Consider the following 22,887-nt stretch of genomic DNA (forward strand, 5'->3'; position numbering starts at 1 on the left):
AGGACTCCAAAAAGCGGATTAAGACTCACTTTAAATGGACAGAGATACAGCTCCATGGAAGCCACCTAATCAAAAGACCCCACCCATAACTGGGTGGCCACATCTCCATGGAAACAATTTAATAAAAAGGGATCCCACCCTAAGACTATGTCTGCCCTCACAAGATTGGATTAGGAAAAAGAACATGGCTTTTCTGGGGTACATAATAGTTTCAAACTAGCACTAGTTTTATGGTACTGGCTCTTATATTTAGGTCTTTAATCCATTTTGAATTGATTTTTGGATAGGGTGTAAGGTAGGGGTCCTCTATCATTCTTTTGGCTGTTGATATCCAGTTCTCCCATGCTTATTTATTGAAAAGACTATTCTGTCCCAGTTCAGTGGATTTGGGGGCCTTATTGAAGATCAATTGACCATGGATTTGATGATCAATCTCCATACTCTTGATTCAATTCCATTGGTCAATACTTCTATCTTTGTGGCAGTATCTGTGTTGTTTTGACCACTGTTACTTTATAGTAAGTTTTAAAGTCAGGAAGTGTTGGTCTTCTTGTTTTTTAGGATATCTTAACCATTTGGGGTCTCTTTCCCTTCTAAATACATTTGATAACTAGCTTTCCAAGTCTTCAAAGTATATTGTTGGAATTTTTATTGGTTTTGCAGTGAATCTGTAGATCATTTTGGGTAGAATTGTCATTTAATGACATTCAACCTTCCTATCCATGTGTCTGGAATATCTTTCCATCTATTTAGGTATTTTTTGATTTCTTTTAACAATGCTCTGTAGTCCTCTGTGTAAAAGTTCTTGACATCCTTGGTTAGGCTTATTCCTAGATACAGTTAAAAAATATTTTTATTGGTGAATCTTATCATAAAAACATTCCATACATAAATCAGTGGCTCACAATATCACCAGAGAGTTGTGTATTCATCACCATGATAATTTTTAGAACATTTGCATCACTCCAGAAAAAGAAATAAAAAGAAAAAACAGGGCGGTGCAACTGTGGCTCAGTAGCAGAATTTTTGCCTGCCATGCTGGAGACCCAGGTTCAATTCCCAGTGCCTGCCCATGCAAAAGAAAAAAGAAAAAACTCATACATACCATACACTTACCCCTCCCTCTCATTGACCACTAGTATTTCCATCTACCTAATTTATTTTAACCTTTGTTCCCCCTATTATTTGTTTGTTTTTAATTCATATTTTTTACTCATCTGCCCATACCATAGATAAAAGGAGCATCAGACATAAGGTTTCACAATCACACAGTCACATTGTAAAAGTTATATCATTATTCAATCATCTTCAAGAATCAAAGGTACTAGAACACAGGTCAACAGTTTCAGGTACTTCCCTCTAGCCACTCCAATACATGATAAACTAAAAAGGGATATCCATAATGTATAAGAATAACCTCCAGGATAACCTCTTGACTCTGTTTGAAATCTCCCTGTCACTGAAACTTTATTATTTTGTCTCACTTCTCTCGTCCCCCTTTTGATAAAGAAGCCTTCCTCAATCCCTTGATGCTGGATCCTAGATCATCTCAGGAGTTCTGTTCAATGTTGCCAGGGAGATTTACACTCCTGGGAGTCATATCTCATGTAGGGGGGGAGGGCAGTGAGTTCACTTGCCATGTTGGCTTAGAGAGAGAAGCCTACATCTGAGCAACAAAAGAGGTTCTTGGGGGTGACTTTTAGGCTTGATTTTAGGTCAGCTTAGCCTATCCTTTGCAGGAATAAGTCTAATAGGGGTGAACCCCAAGATCGAGGGCTCGACTTGTTGATTTGTTTGTTCCTATTGTTTTCAAGAATAGCAGAAATTCTCCAAATGAGGAACTTGAATATTTCCTCCTTTCTCCCCAGTGCCCCCCAGGGGACCTTGCAAATATTTCTTTATTCACTGTCCAGATTACTCTGGGATACATTAGGGCATCATACTAACCTTGATAGACCAACAAAATCTCACACCCTGTTCAAGATTCCATGTACTTATGATGTTCAACTAAACTGAACATACAAGTTAAATTTATTCCTAGGTACTTGATTCTTTTGACTGCTAATTGAAATAGAATTTTTTTTCTTACTTTTCTCCTCAATTAGGTCATTACCTGTGTATAGAAACTGATTTTTGTACATTTATCTTTTTTCCCCAACACTTTGCTGAATTTGTTTATTAGCTCAAGTAGCTTTGCCATATATTTCTCAGGGGTTTCCAAGTATAGGGTCATTGTTATCTGCAACTAATGAAAGTTTTACTTCTTCCTTTCTGATTTGGGTGGCTTGTATTTCTTTCTCCTGCCGGATTACTCTAGCTCAGACTTCTAATACTATGTTGAGTAATACTGGTGACAATGGGCATCCATGTCTCATTCCTAATCTTAGGCAGGATGCTTTCAATCTCCCACCATCAAGTATGATGCTGGCTATGGCTTTTTTTTTTTTCATTTATGTCATTTATGATATTGAGGAAGTTTCCTTTGATTCCTACCTTTTGAAGTATTTATCAGAAAAGAATGCTCAATTTTGTTGTATGCTTTTTCAGCATCAATCAATATGATCATGTGATTTTTCCCTTTTGATTTGTTAATGTGCTGTATTACATTGATCAATTTTCTTATGTTGAACCACCTTGCATTCTTGATATTAACCCCATGTGGTCATGATATATAGTTCTTTCAATGTGTCATTGGATTCAATTTGATGGTATTCTGTGAGAATTTTTGCATTTATATTCATTAAGAAGTTTGGTCTCTAGTTTTCCTTTTTTGTAGCATCTTCATCCAGTTTTGGTATAAGACAGTTAGGTAGCATTTCTTTTTCCTCAATTTTTGGAAGACTTTGAGCAGAATTGGTGTTAGTTCTTTTTTGGAACTAACTTTATTCTTTCATTGCTTGTGCATTGGGTATAAAGTTTAAGAAGCTACCTCCTATTACTAGGTCTTGAAGTTGTTATAAAGTGTTTTTCTTTTGTAGAAAGTATTTTGATGACATTGGATATCTTTACTTGTATTGGTTTGTTGAGACCTTCTGTTTCTTCCTGAATCAGTCTAGGTAGTTCATGTGTGTGCCAGTTTGAAAGAATTATATACCCTACAAAATCCATGTTTTAATCCTGATCTATCTTGTAGAGGCTACCATTTCTTTTAATCCCTATTCAGTAGGTTGAAAACTTGATTAGATTATCTCCACGATAATCTAGTTGACCTGCCCAACTAATCTTTGCTTAGAGGGAGATGTGACTCCACTCATTCCAGGTAGGTCTTGATTAGTTTACTGGAATCCTTTAAAAGAGGAACCATTTTGGAAAAAGTGAGAGAGCCACGAGTGCCAACAGAGCCCACGTGGCCAGAGACCTTTGGAGATGAAAGAAAATGCTCCTGGGGGAGCTTCATGAAACAAGAAGCCTGGAGAGAAAGTTATTAGATGTCGCCATGTTTGCCAGGTGACTTTTCAGTTGAGAGAGAAACCCTGAATGTCATCAACCTTCTTGAATCAAGGTATCTTTCCCTGGATGCCTTGGATTAGACATTTCTATAGTCTTGCGTTAATTTGCACATTTCATGGACTTAGAGTTGTAAACTTTCAACGTAATAAATTCCTCCCTTTTAAAAGCCATTCTGTTTCTGGTATATCACATTCTGGCAGCTGGCAAACTAGAATAATGTGTTTCTAGCAATTTGTCCATTTCATCTAAGTTGTTTAGTTTGTTAGTGTATAGTTGTTCATAGTATCCTCTTATGAATTTTTAAACTTCTTCATGATCCATGATACTGACCCACTCTCATTTCTGATTTTGCTCATTTGCATCCATTCACCTTTTTTTCTTTGTCAGTCTATCTAGGGGCCCACAAATTTTGTTGATCTTTTCAAATATCAACTTTCAGTTTCATTGATTCTTTCTTTGTTTTCCTCTAGTTCATTTATTTTTGCTTTAATCTTTGTTATTTCTCTTTGTCTATTTGCTTTGGTGTTAGTCTGCTGTTCCATTTTTCCAGAGGAGGAGTTAGATCCTCGATTTTTGCTCATTCTTCTTTTTAAATATAGGCATTTAGGGCAATAAATTTCCCTCTCAGCACTGCCTTTGTCACATCCCATAAGTTCTGATATGATGTATGCTCATTTTCTTTCATCTCCAGATATTTAGCAATTTCTTTGACTCACTGATTATTTAAGAGTACAGTGTTTAATCTCCATATATTTGTGAAAGTCTGGTTCTTTGGTGGTGATTAATTTCCAGCTTCATTCTGTTGTGGTAAGAAAGAGTGCTTTGGATAATTCCAACCTTATTAAATTCATAAGGACCTGTTTTGTGTCCCAGTGTATGATCTGCCTGGAGAACATTCCATGAGCACTGAAGAAAAATGTATATCCTGCTGTTTTAGGATATAGCAATCTACATATGCTATGTAATCTGTTAGGTCTAATTCATTTATCACATTGTTTAAGTTCTCTATTTCCTTGTTGATCCTCTGCCTGGTTGTTCTATCTATGGAGGAGAATTGTATATGGAAATCTCCTACTGTTATTGTTGAAATGTCTGTAGTTCCTTTTAGTTATGCTAACGTTTTCTCATGTACTTTGGAGTTCCTTTATTGGGAGCATAAACATTTATGATTGTTATTTCTTCTTGGTGAATTGTCTGTTTTATTAATATGTAGTATCCTTCCTTATCTCTTACGACGGCTTCACATTTAACGTCTATTTCATCTGATATTAGAATTGCTAATAGAACATCTTTTTTTTTTTTGCATAGGACAACTTTTCCCATCCTTTCACTTTCAATCTATTTGTATCCTTGGTTCTAAGATGCATCTCTTGAAAACAGCATATAGATGGATCATATTTTAAAATCTGTTCTTCTAATGTGTATCTTTTAATTGGTGAGTTTAGTCCATTAACATTCAAACTTATTACTGTAAAAGCAATTCGTGAATCCACCATCTTATCCTTTAGGTTTTTTTTTTTTTTTTTTTGAGAGGACTTCATTCTTTCTTCTTTTTTTTTTTTTTTTAGAGAAGTTGCAAGATTACAGGAAAATCATGCAGTAAAGACAGAGTTCTCATATATCCCCTCCTCACACACACAATTCTCTCTCATAACACTTTTCATTAGTATGGTACCTTTGTTATAATTGATGAAACAATATCATATAACTATACTATTAACTAATAGACATTGATGTTCACTTTTATATAGTCCTATATTTAAAAATTTTATTCTAGTGACATATATACAACCTAAAATTTCCCCTTTTAACCACATTCAAAAATATAATTCAGTGGTATTAATTACATTCACAGTACTGTGCTACCAACACCACTATCCACCACCAAAACTTTTCCTTCACCCCAAGCAGAAACTCTGTATTGATTAAGCACTGACTCCTCATTCCCTTCCCCCACCTTGACCCCTGGTAATCCATTAGTTTTTATTTGTCAGATCTATATATTCTTTCCCCACTCTCTATTTTTATCCTTTGAATTGCTCTTACTGGTTCTATTGTATTCTATGACCTCTCCAGACCTCTCTTCTGTCCTTTTTTGCAAACAACAGAGCTCCTTTTCGTATTTCTTGCAGTGTAGGACTCTTGTTGACTAGTTCTTTCAGACTTTGTCTTTGAAGATTTTACTCTCTCCCTCAACCTTAAAGGACAACTTGGCTAGCCTTTCTCATTCAGGATCTTAAATATATCATACCACTGCTTTCTGGCCTCCCTGCTGCCTGTTGAATAATCCAAACTCAGTCTTCTGTGGTTTGCCTTGTATGTAGTAGATCAATTTTCTCATGTACCTTGCAGGATTTTCTGCTTTTCTTCAACATTTGACAGTCTGATTAGTATGTGTCTAAGACTAGGCCTGTTTGGATTTGTTATATTTGAGGTTCATTAGTTATCTTTGCTTTTTTTTTTATTTGTATATTTATGGATTTTGTAGGGGTTGAGAAGTATTCTCTGATGATCTCTTTAACTATCCTTCACAGCCCATTACTCTTTCTGGAACACCAGTGATTCTTATATTTGTGTTTTTGCTGTCCATCATTTCCCTGAGATCCAAGTCCATTTTTTCATCTTTTTTTTTTTTTTTGCTATTTGTCCTTTTGTGTGCTTGAGCTCAATTATTCTGTCTTCTAGTTCAGTTATTCTTTCTTCTGCCTCTTCAAATCTGCTCTTGTGTATATCTAGTATATTTTTAATTTGGTTTACTATATCTTTCATCTCTGTGAAATCTAGTATTTTTCTTTTTAATCTTTCATATTCTTCTTTATGTTCTTCTAGTGTCTTCTTGATATTCTTTATTTCTTGAGTAGTTGTTTCATATTCTGTGTCCCCTCCAGTGTTTAGATTTGTTTATTTAGCTGGGCCATTTCTGCCTGCATCTTCATGCGCATGGTGAGGGTTTTTTTTTTTTTTTTTTTTTATGTCTGGGGCATTTGATTATCTTAATAAGGTTATTTTGCAAGTTGATTTCCTTCACTTGTCTAAAGTTTTGTGTTTACTTGGGTTTGTGTTAAAGATCCCCTTTTGTACTTGGTTTGTCAGTGAATCCCCATCAAACGAAAGCCCGGATCTCATAAGGGGTGTAATTCTACTTGGGGATCTATTAAAAGCTAGGCAGGGGAGGTTCAGTGTTAGAATGCCTGCCTGTCATGCAGGAGACCTGGGTTTGACTCCCGCCCCATACACCAAGCAAAACAAAACAAAACAGTTAAAAAACAATAAAATAAAAAAAAGAATACTTGAGGGTTTGTTAAAAACTAGGTAGAAAAGGGTGCACAGATGGTTCAGTGGTAGAAAGCTAGCCTGTTATGTGAGAGACAGGGTTTGAACTGTCTTTACTGCATCACGTACCAGAAAAAATAAAAGATGGTGGCACATGGCTCAGCCAGTTTCTTCAGCCCCATCTCTCCATCTGTGCACACCCAAAATCCCCTGGTCTCAGTGGCTAAAGGGGAGCAGGAACAGGACCCCATGAGCCTCCTTTGCTGGCTGGGCATCAGGTTGTCTCCATTCCATGTTCTACTTCCTCCCTGGGGGGGATCCCTGGTCTCCACCAAAACCAGGCACCCATAGCAGCCCAATTCAGGGGTGGGAGCAGGCACCATGCACTGATCCGAGGTCCCCATGTACAGGGGAAGCAAGTCTGCCACCCTCTGAGCATAATTTCTATTGAGAAATCAGTTGTTAATCTTATTAAGGCTCGCTTTTATGTGATATGTTGCTACTCTCTTGCCATTTTTAAGATTCTGTCTTTGTCCTTGATATAGGCCAGTTTGAGTATAATGTGTCTTAGTGTAGATCTGTTTGAGTTCATCCTACCTGGCATTTTTTGAATACCTTGGGTTTGTACATTCTTATGTTTCATCAGATTGGGAAGTTTTCTGCCATTATTTTTCAATTATATTTTCTGGCCTTTTATCTCTCTTTTCTCCTTCTGGGACTCCTATGATGCTTATAATGGCCCACTTGATGGTGACCCATAGATTCCTTAGGCTCTGTTCATTTTTGTTTTTCAGTCTCTTTTCCTTTCTTCTCCTCAACCTGGGCAATGTTAATTGTTTTTTTTTTAGAAGTCTGCTTTGTTTAATGTTGCACAAAAAAGCATGAGTAGAGCCAAAAGTGAATTAAACTTTTTCACATTTATTTACAAAATTATCTAGTTCTTCATATTAACTTTACTATTCAAACAATAGAAAGTAGGAGGCAATTTAGGGATTGAGAAAGAGATAAAGAAAAAAACTTTTCTAACATTGTTCATTCTTTTACACTGTATAGTTGTGCTCACAGAGATGGCTCCTTTTTCTTCTCCACTGTGCAGAAATTCGGTTGTATATAAAATTGAACTTGCTAAAAATCTGAGGAAGACTGTAAATTATGGGCCCATATCCTGATGCATTGTCATAGAATTCAAATAATGGTGCAGCTACCAGCTTGTAATTTTTTGGGACTGCAAGCAAGACTTTCTCTTGAAGTTGAACCAGAAACAACTTCTTATGTTCCTTAGGCTTCATAATATGTGTAGAAATATACAGATACTGAGGAAGTTCAAATTTTGGTCTCCTCCAATTACCAATGCAGTCATCAGTGAACCAGTCTTTCAGGACTCCATCTTGATGACTTAGTATCTCTGTCATTAAACATTTTAGTCCTTCAACTTCATCCTCTCCTGGGTTAAATTCACCACCAGGTAATTTGAAGAAGGTTGTCCCAGTTACAGCAGCAACATATGGGGTAGCTGGTGCTCATGTACAATCAAAACTCCTTCTACAGTCCTCCTCATTCCCATTTTATCAAATTCCCCCTTCATATGCTGAAATCTGGCTACAACAGAGCTGTCTTTCTCATAGAGGGGCTCTTTTGTACCAAAAGTATAATTGATAAGAGGGTATAGGTTGATGGTGTGCCCAAAGATGAGGGACTTGGTCTACTGGATGTACTTGTTGCAAACTGATCTTCCCAGGGCCAGCTGGTCTGTGAGCAATTGGGTGGCACCATGGAAATGTTGATAAGCACAGGCTCTGGCTGTTAGTGGAAAGGGGGAGGCAAAGAAAACTTTCCCTGTACAGGTAATGATTATGTGTCTCACTTAGCAGCCACCACCTACCATTAAGATGAGAGCACAAGAGCAATAGTTTTGTTTTTGAGTTTGCTGGTCCTTTCTTCTGCTTCCACCAATCTGCTCAAGAACCACTGTACTGAATTTTTCACTTCAATTTCTGTACTTTTGAGTTCCAGAATTTCCATTTGGGTCTTCTTTCTATTTTTTATCTTATTATTAAAATTCTTATTTTGTTCACATTTTTTTCCTGATTTCCTTTAGACCATATTTTCCTTTAGTTTTTGATACTGTTTATGAGAATTGTTCTAAGATCTTTGATTAGTAATTCCAGGGACTATACTTCCTCTGGGATATTTTCCATTGAATTCTTTTTTCCCTATGATTGGGCCATATTTTCATGTGTCCTTGTATGTTTTGTAAATTTTTATTGAGAACCAGACATTCTATGTATTATGTTGTGGTCACTCAAGAAATTTAATTCTCCTACTCTTCAGTCCACTATACTAAGAACAAGAAAGAAAAAAGGAAAGAATGGAGAGAGAGAAGAAAAAATACTAACAAGCAGATATGAGAGAGAGAGAGAGAGAAGGAGGAGGAGGAGGTGGAGGAGGAAAAAAATGAATATGTTATGTGTTGGTGGGAAGCCAGGAGCTTCTGCTGTTGACTCGGAACCTTGGCCAATATGCTTGGTCTTCCCTCCAGCATCTGTCAAAAGAAAGAGAAAGAAGTACACTGGCTCTTTAGGTCCCTGTAGATGCTGGTGTGAGGCCACAAGAAGCTTCTTTTGAGAGAAAGTGAGGCCAGCATCTGTGCTGGGCCTTCATGGATCTGCCAGACCAAACAACACAAGAGAAAGAAAGAAGAAACCCAACCAATGAAAAAAATGCACTGGGTCTTTAAGAACCGGTAGATGCTGGTGTGAGGCCAGACGCCACTGTTGAAGAGAGGGCTGAAGAGTCTATGCTTGGCTCACAGGGATCAGTCAGATCAAGAAGTGCACGTACACTAGCTCTTTACATCCACATGGATGCTTGTGGGAGGCTGGAAGCACTCCTACCCAGAGGGTCAAAACTGACTGACCTTGTACTTCAACCCCAACTTTTAGAGGAGGAAGTCTCCTCTGCCAGCTCTTGCCCCAGCCAGCTGCTTCTGGAATTTGGACTACACTACCAAAGCCACAGCCATTTCCGGAGCTGCTACCATGGGACAGAGGAGTGGGGGCTGGTTTCTGTACATGTTTCCATTTACAAAATGAACTCTTGGAAAACTGCTGCTTCCTCTGTCACTCCTGTGGTTGCTCTAAATGACCATTCTGGTTCCAGGGTTACCACCATCCTGCAGATGGTCACCGGCAAGGCCCAAGAGGGATGTCCGAGCACCTGGTGAAAGAGCTGGAAGAACCGCCCCTCCTTGGAGGAGCCCTACCCCTGGCTGAGTTTCAGGCTTTTAAAAGAGGGAGAGCAAGGCCCATGCACCAACCTAACTTCCACCCTGTTGTGTCTGGTGTTGTCTCCAGTTGAATACCTTCGAGTATGGGGAGCTCCTTATCTTTACGGAGGACCATAGCCTTTGTAAAAAAAAAAAAAAAAAATTTTTTTAGGTAATTTCAGAGGTGGAGGTACTTCTTTTCCATCTCTCATTTTTCTAGGGGAGGGAAGGATTTGTAAATCTTTTGACTCTGCCATATTGCAATTGCGCTCTTCCTTGCCCCAGTTTTTTCTTGTAGTCTCTGGTCATGGCTTGGGGCTGGATGTGGGTAAGTTTGTGAAGCAGGTGAAGCTCCAAAGTTCAGACTGTGCAGTGAGACAATTCTGGTTTCGCATCTGGGTGCCTTATGGGGGAGTTACCTAACCATTCTAAATATCAGGTTTCACATCTATTAAGCGAGAATAATTATACCTATCTCCATAAGGTTGTTCTGAGTAATAAATGAGATAATAAAACCATAAGTGCAAGTTTGTAGCACAGTGCCTGACACATAATTAGTGCTCTTTAAATATATTGTCTCTTCCCCACCTGTCTCTATTGGCCCCCTTAGCTCTTTTCCTTTAGGATCCATCCCTTCTGGGCAGGCTGGCCAGGTAGTCCTGCATCCATCTCATAATGCTGGAGGCTGCCTTTCAGAATTCCTCAGTGTGTACTGTGATGTAACTTGATACTTCAGGGCATTTAGACATATTGCTAAGTCTTAGATACCTTTTAAAGAGGCTCTCCACACTAGCTATGACAAATTGTCAATAACAACCTAAAGCATTTATTAAGTGCTCTAAACCTCAACTTAAATGATTGACCTGTATCAGCTTACATAAGTAAGAGAAGACCCACAATTACCCAAATTAAGCTAATAAAAGGATTAAAAATTTATTGCTTTTCTATAGAGATCATGTGTCTAAACCACCATCATAGGACTTGGCATAAATAGGATGCCAATAAGTGGTCAAGTTTATTATTATAAAACATGTTGAGAGGCACCTCTCAAGAGTTGCGGATGGGATCAAGAAAGAATAGGGAACATTGTACCTCTGTTCTCTTTGTCTTAGGAGAAAGTTGCAAAATAAAGAATAGAGATTTCTATAGGGTGTCTAAACAGTCACACACAACAAGAGTTGTTCAATTCATATATTTTCTCTCTCCCCTGTTTGTTTATCAAGTATAATCAAGTCCTTACTACATGTCATGTTCTTTGCTGGATGATATGGACCCTGTGAGTATGAAAAAGGGGTGGCTCCTGACCTCTAGAAGCTTATAACCCAGTAGGAGAGGGGAGCAATACACGTGCACTGTGGTGTCCAGAGGTTGAAAGATGGACATCATGGTAGTGCAAATACTGCTTGTTCACAGAGGTATAAAGATATGCAGCTGAGGGGTAGAGATGGATCTAGAACTTGCACAGGCTTCTCAGATGTGCTTAGGGTGTGCCTGGCAACTGCCCTCCCTTTCTGACCATGAATTCCTCTCTTTCCTTTCCTTCTCAACTGAGGTGCTGTCCAAGTGCTCCTGTCTCACCGCCCCCCTGAGCCTCTGAAGAGATGGCTGCAGCAGCAGTGGCTGGACTGATCCCCGTGTTCCACACTGTGGCTGGTGACAAATCTAGCTACTACATCGGGCGGCAGCTGTGGTTTGGCTTCATCGCCGTGTACGGAGTAGTGGTGTATGTGGTCCGTATGCCATGGGCCCCCATCCACGAGGACTTCTGGTGCCACGGCAACATCACCAATTCTTGCTTGGCTGAGTGTTTTGAAAAACGTTTCAACCATCCTGTGGTGGGGATTTGGTACTTCTTTTTCTTTATCTTCCTAGCCTTCTTCTTCCTCATGGAATTCTTCATGGCTCAGATTCGGCATAAACAGATCAAGGCAAAGTCAGTGGAGTCACTGGCGAATGAAGTGGAGGAGGGCTCGATGGTGGGAATCCAAGAACATGTTCCCTGTCCAAAGAAATCCATCATGAACTTCCACCGAGAGAAGATGCTTTTGCTTTTGTACCTCCTGTACTTCATCCTGCAGGTCGGCTCTCAGGGTGTGTTTTTATTCCTTCTCATGTCTCAACACCTGCCCCTGGTGAACCAAGCCATCATCCACTGCAGCACCGTTAGCTGCCCTGGTCCCTACCTCTGCCTGATCAGGGGAACCATGGAGAAGCGAATGTCCATCTATACCCTCATCACCTTGTCCTTCATGATCATCCTCTTCTGCTCAGGTTTTTTCTTGTATACTATTCATCACTACCTGTTAAAGGGCTTCACAAGTACCAAGTCTTGGGCTAATTGAGGTTTGGAAGAGACAACACCCTCCTTACTTAAACTCTTTCCTCCCTCACACTAGGAAGTTTGCATTCCTTTAAATATTGTACCTGGGGCATGGTTTCCTCCTGCCAACCTTCTCTGCTTTCCCTCTTTATAAAATAAATGCTTGTCTTTCTCATTTCCCTCTCTCTACAGCCAGGCTAAGGTTGTCTAACTGTGGGGTGGGTGGGAAGGCACTGATTAACATTTCAAAGCTCTTTCCCATATACTATCAGATTTGGTCCTCACCAGAGCCTCTGGCATTGGGGCTTGTTACTCCATCTCTCCCATAGCTTCCAATCTGGGAGAGTGTTCATAGTTTTAGAACTAAGAGCTTCAAAGATTCTGAGAAAACTGATTTACTTGTGCTCTGGCCCCTCCAAGATTGTTCCTAAAACAGAGAAGAGTAGGCAATTACTTTCCACAGGAAAATTTTCAGCTGGGACTGTGGGGTCAGTGCTCCCTGGTTCTGCCCCTTGGGGTTGCCCAAACTCCCAAGTGTGGGCCCAGTCTTTGTTATGGACTCAGATTTCTACTTCACTTGGGCCTTAGTAAGGACTGAGTAAACCTGGGTGAGTTTATTGGGGAAGGATGGGTGCACCCAGGGTAGGAATGAGGTTCAGTGGGAGATCTAGAGTTTCACTGTACCCATTCTACAGAATCATACCTCACTGTCAGATCTGCTATCTCTTTAGGTGCAGGCACGAATTGTGACTTGCTTCTAACCAAAAGAATATAGCAAAGGCTCTTGTTACTCCTTGACAAGGTTACATTATATGGCAAAGGTGAAGGGATGTCACTCTTGTCATTATGTAAGACTCTATTTTAGCAGATTAGAGGGAAAGGTTCTCCTTTGCTGGCTTCAAAGAAGTAAGCTGTGAGAGGGTCGGGTGGGGGGAGGGAGGGAGTTACAGATTGTAGTTACAGACTGAGTTGCCTCAGCTGAGAGAGGGTAAATCGGCACCTCAGCCATACAACTGCAAAGGAATTGCATTCTGCCAACAACTTGAATGAACTTTGAAATGGATTCTTCCCCAGGCAAGCCTCCAGATGTGAACACAGCTCATTTGACACCTTAATTATAGCCCTTAGAACAGGACCCATGCCTGGTCTCCTGACCCATTGTAATTGTGGGGTAAAAAGTATACATCATTTGATGCTTTTGTTTGTGGAAATCTGTTACACAGCAGTAGAAAACGAATATACTGTGTTTCTGTTTGCTAATGCTGCTGCAATACAACATACCAAAAATGGATTGGCTTTTATAAAGGGGCTTTATTAACTTACGAGTTACAATTCTAAGGCTGTGAAAATGTCCAAATTAGGGTACTAACTAGAGGATACCTTCTTGGAGGAAAGGTAGCATCTGGATTCCTCTGCCACATGAGAAGGCACATGGTGATGTCTACTGTTCTTCTCTCCTGGCTTCTTATTTCAAATAGTTCTCTCAGCAAGTGTTTCTAGTGATTTTCTCTCCAAGCATTTTTGGGCCCTCACTTAGCTTCTTTGGGACAAACTCTGAACTTCATTTCTTAGCTTCTCTTGGCTCTTTCCAGGTTTGGGCTATTTTTGTGAGTCCTTTCTTAGCACCTGGAGTATTTCTGTCTGCAACTCCAAGTGCCTGTGTCTGTTCTCTGTGTCAGATCTCTCCTTGAGCTTCTTTAAAGGATTCCAGTAAACTAAGATCCACCTTGAATGGGTGGGGGTCACAACTCCATAGAATTAATCTAATTAAAAGGTCATGTCCACAAGTGGGTGGGTCACATGTCCTTGGAAACAACAGAAACAAAAGATCCCACCAAACAATGGGTCTGCCCCCACAAGATTGGATTAGGATGAAAAGAACATAGCTTTTCTGGGGGCATATATATATATATTTTTTTTTTTTTTCTGGGGGCATACAACAGTTTCAAACCAGCACACACCAACTCTGGGGGCCTTGTAAAGGTACATGGGCCAGTGAAGTCTGGGTGGTTTCAGCATTAAAGCATCTGTGGACACATGCTTTTCTTCCATCCCATGAAACAATTCTCCTTTGCTCAGCAAGTGTGCTGGATCAGTACCTTCCTTCTTCACGCCCTATTCCATTTTTTCCTTTGCTCAAGTCAGAAACCTTAACTGGTTGGAGTTCTTATTCTGGTGAGGTGGCCCAAACCATCATTCCTGAAGGATCTGAATCCTGAAGAGTCTTGACTTTTTCTGTTTGTTTATTTGCTGTAGTTTTCAATTAATCTTCACTGTTAGGCATGGGGATATACTGGATTCCAACTATAATCCTCCTTTTTGTGTAGCAGCTCCCACCTCCCCATTATGTAGCAACAATTCAATTTCCCATTAGCAATTGTGATCAATCACTCCAATCAGTAGACCAATCCCTTTTTTGGCCTCTTGTTCAGTAGCATAAGGAGCCCACAGTGGTCAAATGACAGTACATCTTCCAAATGACAGTACATCTTCCAAATTGATGGAAAAATTGTGTGTCCCTTGATGGAAGCAGCCCCCACCCTCCTTGGGAACTAACAACTCCAAATCGGAAGAACTCAAGTTTTCTGGATGGGAAGCAAAAAATTCTGCTAGTGTTTTATTAGGTATAATACAGAAGTTTTGCTCACTCTTACTCTTTGATTTCTAAATACATGTATTCTGACCATGTAGGAGACAGTACCATATAATGGTCTCTGATACAAAGCATTTGGTACAGGCTGTAAGACAGATCCCATCCTTTAAGAATGTTGACTTTCAAATGACACTGTAACTGAATTTTCAGTAAGTCACTCTGAACCTTTCAGTTAGGCCAGCTGCTTCTGGGTGATGGCAAGACTGCATGAACATGATCCTATTGCTGCTCTTTCTTTGCTATAAAATTATTTCTTTGAACAGATGCAAATTTGTTAGGTATGAGATGACAATGAACGAGGCATTCCATGAGGCCACAGATGGTAGTGCTGTAAGAAGCATTATAGGCAGGAAAGGCAAGTCCATATCCAGAATGTGTGTCTATTATAGTGAAGAGAAATCTCTGCTCTTCTATGATGGAATAGGCCCAATGTAATCAACCTGTAACCAGGTGGCTGGCTAGTACACCTGGGGAGTTTCCATATAGGGCTCAGCGTTGGTATCTTCTGTTTGCTGGTTAGGCACTCAGCAGTACCAGCAGCCAGTTCAGCCCTGGTAAGAAGAAGTCCATACAACTGAGCATGTACATGGCCTCCATCCCTGCCACCCTGGCCTCTTTGTTCCTGAGTCCACTGAGCAAGAAATGGGGAGTCTGGAGAAAGAAGCTCACTGATATCCAGAGTGCATCATTTTGTCCACTTGATTACTGAGAGCCTCTTTTGCAGTTGATGCCCTTTGGTAAGCCTTCATCTGTGACAAAAATTTAGAGAGTTCTTCTACACTTTCCTCTGAGCTTCTTGACACTGATCTTCCAATCCTGTTCCCTCTAAGTCTCCGACAATCCTGTCAAATTGTTAACAACTGCCCACAAATCAGCTAAATCTCTGTTTCTGGCCATCTTGCAGTTCAAATTGGGCAACCAAATATATTGCTCAAATTTCTGCCCACTTGGAGAGTTTTTCTTCACCAATGCTGTCCTCCAGGGTCATCCCTGAGTGGTACTCTTAAATTTTAGTTGTCCCTCTGGAGCGGTATCAATATATATCACACAAACCCACTGCAAGCAGCCTCTAGTTTTTTCTTCCTCAGGCAACTGTTCGCACAGAACTCCCAAGGAAGCCACAGACCTGTAATGAAGGAGAAGAGTGAATGTAAGAGGTGCTAGTGTCAAATGTATATGCTTGTGTAATTTACTTATATCTCTCTGAACCCAGACCTTTGTATGACATTTCCACTCAATACGTGATTGCTGCAGTGCACACTCAACCTTATGACATGATGGGTCAGGTAACACAAAGTTCATAATGGGGAGCTCAGGCTGCATGGTCACCCGACATCCTATATTAGATGTTTAGCCTCTGATGAAAGCCTGTAGCAATCTAGAAACTGTCTTTCAAAAGGAGAATATTACATACAGAAAGGGGCATAGATGTGTTAGAAAATCTGAGAAGTCTGCACTCTGATTCTCCTATTGGTATTTGTCAGAAGCTGAAAACACATTATTATTTTCCATAGACACTGAGAAAACCATTGGACCAGCAGGATCACAAGGTAAGTGGAAGAGCAGCTTGCACCGCAGCCTAGATTTGTTCCAGAGCCTTTTCTTGATCAGACCCTTACTTGAAGCTGGTAGCCTTATGAGTGACTTGATAGATGGGTCAAGGAAGGACACATGTCTCCAAAATGCAAACAGGATGACCAAGCATTGTGTGTCTTTTTTGTGGCAGGTGGTATAAGGTGCAGAAACTTATTATTATTTACTTTGGTGGGTATATCTCAATGCAATCCAGACCACTGGATCACCAGAAATTTCACTGAGAAGGTGAGATCCTGATTTGTGGTGTTTATCTCCCATCCTCTGGTTCTTATAAGTCTTACTAAGGCATCTAAATTTCTTGCTACTTCCTGCTTTCAGATCCAATCATAATGTTGAAAATATAGAAGACTAGTGTGATATTTTGTCGATTATCAACATGATCAGGATACCTGTGGCCTGCGTGATGGTAGAGGGCAGGTGGGTTGATGTAGCCCTGAGACAAGTCAGGCCATGCCAGGTAAAAGCCACCTGCTTCTGCAAATTGGTATGAAGATAAAAGAAAGCATTATTTAGGTCCCTAGCTTATGCCAGTTGCCAGAGGTAGTACTGATTTGTTACAATAGAGATACCACATATGAGATATCAACTGCAATTAGAGTCACCATCTGGGGGGATATTATTTTTTTTTTTTTTTTGGCATAGGCAGGCACCAGGGATCGAACCTGGGTCTCCAGCATGGCAGGCGAGAACTCTGCCTGTTGAGACATCGTGGCCCACCCCTGGAGTCACCATCTGATAAAGTTCATAATAATCTGTAGCCATTCTCCAACTTCTGCATGGCCTAAACAGACATTGTGCCATTTTGAAAGTATTATGTATCCTAGAAAAGCCATGTTTTAATCCTGATCCAATTCTGTGGGAGCAACTGTTTCTTTTAATCCTGATTTTGTACTGCAGGGCTGGAATCTTTAGAATATCTCCACGGAGATGTGACACACCAATTGTGGGTGTGACTTTTAATTGGTGACTTTAATGGGTGACTCCACCCATTGAAGATGGATCTTGATTTAGTTTACTGGAATCCTTTAAAAGAGGAAATATTTTGGAGTAATGACCGAAATGACAGAAGCCTCAGAGCCCATGGAAACTTCACAACAGAGTTGATACAGATGTGGACGCGTGAAGAACACACAGGTGTTTGGAGATGCTTGGAGCCCCGCAGATGTTGCCATGAGATGATAAACAAGCCGGAATCTGGAGAGAGCCAAGGGAAGCCAAGAGATGAAAGCCAGCCCCAGAAAAGCAAAGTGAGGAACCTCCATATGGACAGAGACTGAAAGCAACGGAGCCCAGGAGCAAGGGACCAGCAGATGCCAGTCACACGACTTCCCGGCTGACCGAGCTGTTCCTGACCCATCAGCCGTTCTTGAGTGAAGGTAACCTCTTCTTGGTGCCTTAATTTGGACACTTTCACTTCCTTAGAACTGTAAATTTGTAACTTATTAAATTCCTCTTCATAAAAGCCGTTTCAGTTCTGGTATATGACATTCCAGCAGCTTGCAAACTAACCCAGTATGTTAAATGGAGATGTGATGGCTCTCACTACTATTGTGTCTCTCAAGTCTTCAATGGGGTACTGCTGTCTGCATTTCCCCCAGGGACAATCCTTCTTGTTTAGTATCTTGTAGGGTGGAGAAGTTCCAAGAGCTTCTGCTTAGACCTTCCTATTATAATCACCCTTACTCTGTGGGGCAGAGAACTAATGTGGAGATTTTCTCAGTTGCAAGTATGTCTATTCAAACTATACATTCAGCAACTAGAGGAATAACCACAGGGTGGATCTGTGGACCTTCTGGGACTTCATCTATCATCTGAGCACCATAAGCCTCCGCAGTGGTGTCTTGGGGCCCTAGGAACTAACATCAGTTCAGAGCCAGCGTCTAATAATTCCTTAATAGTCTGGGTATTCTCGTTCTGCAATGCCCAGTCACTCTAGCGAATGGCTGCAGATCTCTTTGGGGAAGGTCTTGGAGGAAGATTTACTGAATAAACTTGTGGCAAAGCTGCAGAGCCCTTCCTTTCCCCGTCAACCAAGGGACGCTGGTCTTATGGATGGGCTTAGGCCTAGAAACCGGATGAAGGGCCAGGACACCCTGTTGTGGTGTCTCAAATCAGATCTTTGACCACAGACCTAGAGTGTTTTTGATTATATAGGTTCAGGGTCGCTTAACTTTTTCTGTGAAGGGCCAGAAATTGTCTGTCACAATTACTTCACAGGAAAGCAACTGCAGACAATTGTCAACGTCAGGACACAATCTTATATAGTCAGACCCACCGGATCCTGCATGAAACAGAAAAATAAGTCTCTTTGCTTTGGTGAGGAGGTAAGTTTATTGAAGATGTATCATCAAGGAACAGGTCTTGTAAAAAACTTTGTTTCCTCTGGAAACAATTTGGTGACCGCAGCAGGACTCCTGCTGCTTTAAGTGCAGCTCTGATCTGTGTCTCGTCAGCTGCGGGGCTCTCCTGGGCCTCTCGACACTGTGCCGACCAGCTGCCCAGGAATTTTTCCTGGAGGACTGGGACTAGAGGGTCCGGGTGGAGGTAGGTGCCTGCTGTGAAGGGCCTGCAGGTGCATCTGGGTGAAGGTGACTTTGCAATCGAGACTTTCTCTGTGCTGAGTAAGTGTGTGATCTGTTGTCATACTCACCTCGCTTCCTTTTGTTTCAATTAGCCTATTGTGTAAAAAGGCTATTGAGTTGATCCAGGGGTCATGCACATGGACTCAGGAGTCTGAGCCTCACTATCTATGACCCTGCATTTGTGGTTCTCCTTTTGATTTTGCACAGTTGGTGCAGTTTGCAGTTGTGTGGGTGTTCAAGTTTGCTAGCTGCCGGAATGCAACACACCAGAGACAGATTGGCTTTTAATAAAAGGGGATTTATTTTGTTAGGAAAGGCAGCTAACTTTCATCTGAGGTTCTTTCTTATGTGGGAGGGCACACGGTGATCTCTGCTGGCCTTCTCTCCAGATCTCTGGGTTCCAACAGCTTTCCCCAGGGTGATTTCATTCTCCCTCTCCAAAGGCCAGGGCTGAGCTGCGAGTGCTGAGATGAGGTATGGTAAGCTGCTTGGGCTGTGCTGTGTTGAGCCTCTCATTTAAGCAGCAGCCAATTAAGTCAAACATCATTCACTGCAGCAGGCACGCCTCCTAGCCGACTGCAGATGTCATCAGCGACAGATGAGGTTCATGTACCATTGGCTCATGTTCACAGCAACAGAACTAGGTGCCTTCACCTGGCCAAGTTGACATCTGAATCTAACTACCACAGTGGGGAACTGGTGTTTAAGGAAATCCTGCTCGGCTGTTTTCTCTTCCTGATTTCTATTGGTATTACTCAGCCATGGGAAACTCTCAAAATGTGCCAGCTACATCTCCCTTGGGAAATATATATATATATATATATATATATATTTTATCTTTTTTCTTTATTAATTAAAAAAAATTAACTAACACAACATTTAGAAATCATTCCATTCTACATATGCAATCAGTAATTCTTAGTATCATCACATAGATGTATGATCATCATTTCTTAGTACATTTGCATCGATATAGAAAAAGAAATAGTAAGACAACAGAAAAAGAAATAAAATGATAATATAGAGAAAAAAATAAAAATAAAAAATACAAAAAAAATATAAAAAACAAACAAGCAAACAAAAAAAACCTATAGCTCAGATGTTTTAACATAATTACATTACAATTAAGTAGTATTGTGCTGTCCATTTTTGAGTTTTTGTATCTAGTCCTGTTGCATAGTCTGTATCCCTTCAGCTCCAATTACCCATTATCTTACCCTGTTTCTAACTCCTCATGGTCTCTGTTACCAATGACATATTCCAAGTTTATTCTCGAATGTCAGTTCACATCAGTGGGACCATACAGTATTTGTCCTTTAGTTTTTGGCTATACTCACTCAGCATAATGTTCTCTAGGTCCATCCATGTTATTACATGCTTCATAAGTTTATTCTGTCTTAAAGCTGCATAATATTCCATCATATGTATATACCACAGTTTGTTTAGCCACTCGTCTGTTGATGGACATTTTGGCTGTTTCCATCTCTTTGCAATTGTAAATAATGCTGCTATAAACATTGGTGTGCAAATGTCTGTTTCTGTCTTTGCCTTTAAGTCCTTTGAGTAGATACCTAGCAATGGTATTGCTGGGTCGTATGGCAATTCTATATTCAGTTTTTTGAGGAACCACCAAACTGCCTTCCACAGTGGTTGCACCATTTGACATTCCCACCAACAGTGGATAAGTGTGCCTCTTTCTCCGCATCCTCTCCAGCACTTGTCGTTTTCTGTTTTGTTGATAATGGCCATTCTGGTGGGTGTGAGATGATATCTCATTGTGGTTTTGATTTGCATTTCTCTAATGGCCAGGGACATTGAGCATCTCTTCATGTGCCTTTTGGCCATTTGTATTTCCTCTTCTGAGAGGTGTCTGTTCAAGTCTTTTTCCCATTTTGTAATTGGGTTGGCTGTCTTTTTGTTGTTGAGTTGAACAATCTCTTTATAAATTCTGGATATAGACCTTTATCTGATGTGTCGTTTCCAAATATTGTCTCCCATTGTGTACGCTGTCTTTCTACTTTCTTGATGAAGTTCTTTGATGCACGAAAGTGTTTAATTTTGAGGAGCTCCCATTTATTTATTTCTTTCTTCAGTGCTCTTGCTTTAGGTGTAAGGTCCATAAAACCGCCTCCAATTGTAAGTTTCATAAGATATCTCCCTACATTTTCCTCTAACTGTTTTATGGTCTTAGACCTAATGTTTAGATCTTTGATCCATTTTGAGTTAACTTTTGTATAGGATGTGAGATATGGGTCCTCTTTCATTCTTTTGCATATGGATATCCAGTTCTCTAGGCACCATTTATTGAAGAGACTGTTCTGTCCCAGGTGAATTGGCTTGAGTGCCTTATCAAAGATCAAATGTCCATAGATGAGAGGGTCTATATCTGAGCACTCTATTCGATTCCATTGGTCGATATATCTATCTTTATTTCAATACCATGCTGTTTTGACCACTGTGGCTTCATAATATGCCTTAAAGTCCGGCAGCTTGAGACCTCCAGCTTCGTTTTTTTTCCTCAAGATATTTTTAGCAATTCGGGGCACCCTGCCCTTCCAGATAAATTTGCTTTATTGGTTTTTCTATTTCTGAAAAATAAGTTGTTAGGATTTTGACTGGTATTGCATTGAATCTGTAAATCAATTTAGGTAGGATTGACATCTTAACTATATTTAGTCTTCCAATCCATGAACACGGTATGCCCTTCCATCTATTTAGGTCTTCTGTGATTTCTTTTAACAGTTTTTTGTAGTTTTCTTTGTATAGGTCTTTTGTCTCTTTAGTTAAATTTATTCCTAAGTACTTTATTCTTTTAGTTGCAATTGTAAAAGGAATTCGTTTCTTGATTTCCCCCTCAACTTGTTCATTGCTAGTGTATAGAAACGCTACAGATTTTTGAATGTTGATCTTGTAACCTGCTACTTTGCTGTACTCATTTATTAGCTCTAGTAGTTTTGTTGTGGATTTTTCCGGGTTTTCGACGTACAGTATCATATCGTCTGCAAACAGTGATAGTTTCACTTCTTCCTTTCCAATTTTGATGGCTTGTATTTCTTTTTCTTGTCTAATTGCTCTGGCTAGAACCTCCAACATGATGTTGAATAATAGTGGTGATAATGGACATCCTTGTCTTCTTCTTGATCTTAGGGGGAAAGTTTTCAATTTTTCCCCATTGAGGATGATATTAGCTATGGGTTTTTCATATATTCCCTCTATCATTTTAAGGAAGTTCCCTTGTATTCCTATCCTTTGAAGTGTTTTCAACAGGAAAGGATGTTGAATCTTGTCAAATGCCTTCTCTGCATCAATTGAGATGATCATGTGATTTTTCTGCTTTGATTTGTTGATGTGGTGTATTACATTAATTGATTTTCTTATGTTGAACCATCCTTGCATACCTGGGATGAATCCTACTTGGTCATGATGTATAATTCTTTTAATGTGTTGTTGGATTCGATTTGCTAGAATTTTGTTGAGGATTTTTGCATCTATATTCATTAGAGAGATTGGTCTGTAGTTTTCTTTTCTTGTAATATCTTTGTCTGGTTTTGGTATGAGCGTGATGTTGGCTTCATAGAATGAATTAGGTAGCTTTCCCTCCACTTCGATTTTTTGGAAGAGTTTGAGCAGAGTTGGTACTAATTCTTTCTGGAATGTTTGGTAGAATTCACATGTGAAGCCATCTGGTCCTGGACTTTTCTTTTGGGAAGCTTTTGAATGACTGATTCAATTTCTTTACTTGTGATTG

At 40.1% G+C, this 22,887-nt stretch overlaps 1 protein-coding gene and 1 pseudogene across 5 annotated transcripts in view; one reads left to right on the forward strand and one right to left on the reverse strand.

The window, feature by feature from the left end:
- Window positions 1-22,887, forward strand: part of LOC143691311 (uncharacterized) — a 53,558-nt gene that overhangs the window by 14,584 nt on the left and 16,087 nt on the right. For 4 of the 5 annotated variants that reach the window (XM_077169601.1, XM_077169600.1, XM_077169603.1 and 1 more), the window contains one exon: window positions 11,541-12,483. In XM_077169601.1, the coding sequence (XP_077025716.1) occupies window positions 11,590-12,330 (741 nt within the window). In that variant the 5' untranslated portion in view covers window positions 11,541-11,589 and the 3' untranslated portion in view covers window positions 12,331-12,483. Of the gene's footprint in view, window positions 1-11,540; window positions 12,484-22,887 lie in introns of those variants that run through there. The other variant, XM_077169605.1, reaches the window with a different exon arrangement.
- On the reverse strand, window positions 7,764-9,745 carry LOC143690466 (cleavage and polyadenylation specificity factor subunit 5 pseudogene; annotated as a pseudogene).

Source organism: Tamandua tetradactyla, chromosome 7 (genome assembly GCF_023851605.1).
Source record: "Tamandua tetradactyla isolate mTamTet1 chromosome 7, mTamTet1.pri, whole genome shotgun sequence".
NCBI classification, from domain to species: Eukaryota; Metazoa; Chordata; class Mammalia; order Pilosa; family Myrmecophagidae; genus Tamandua; species Tamandua tetradactyla.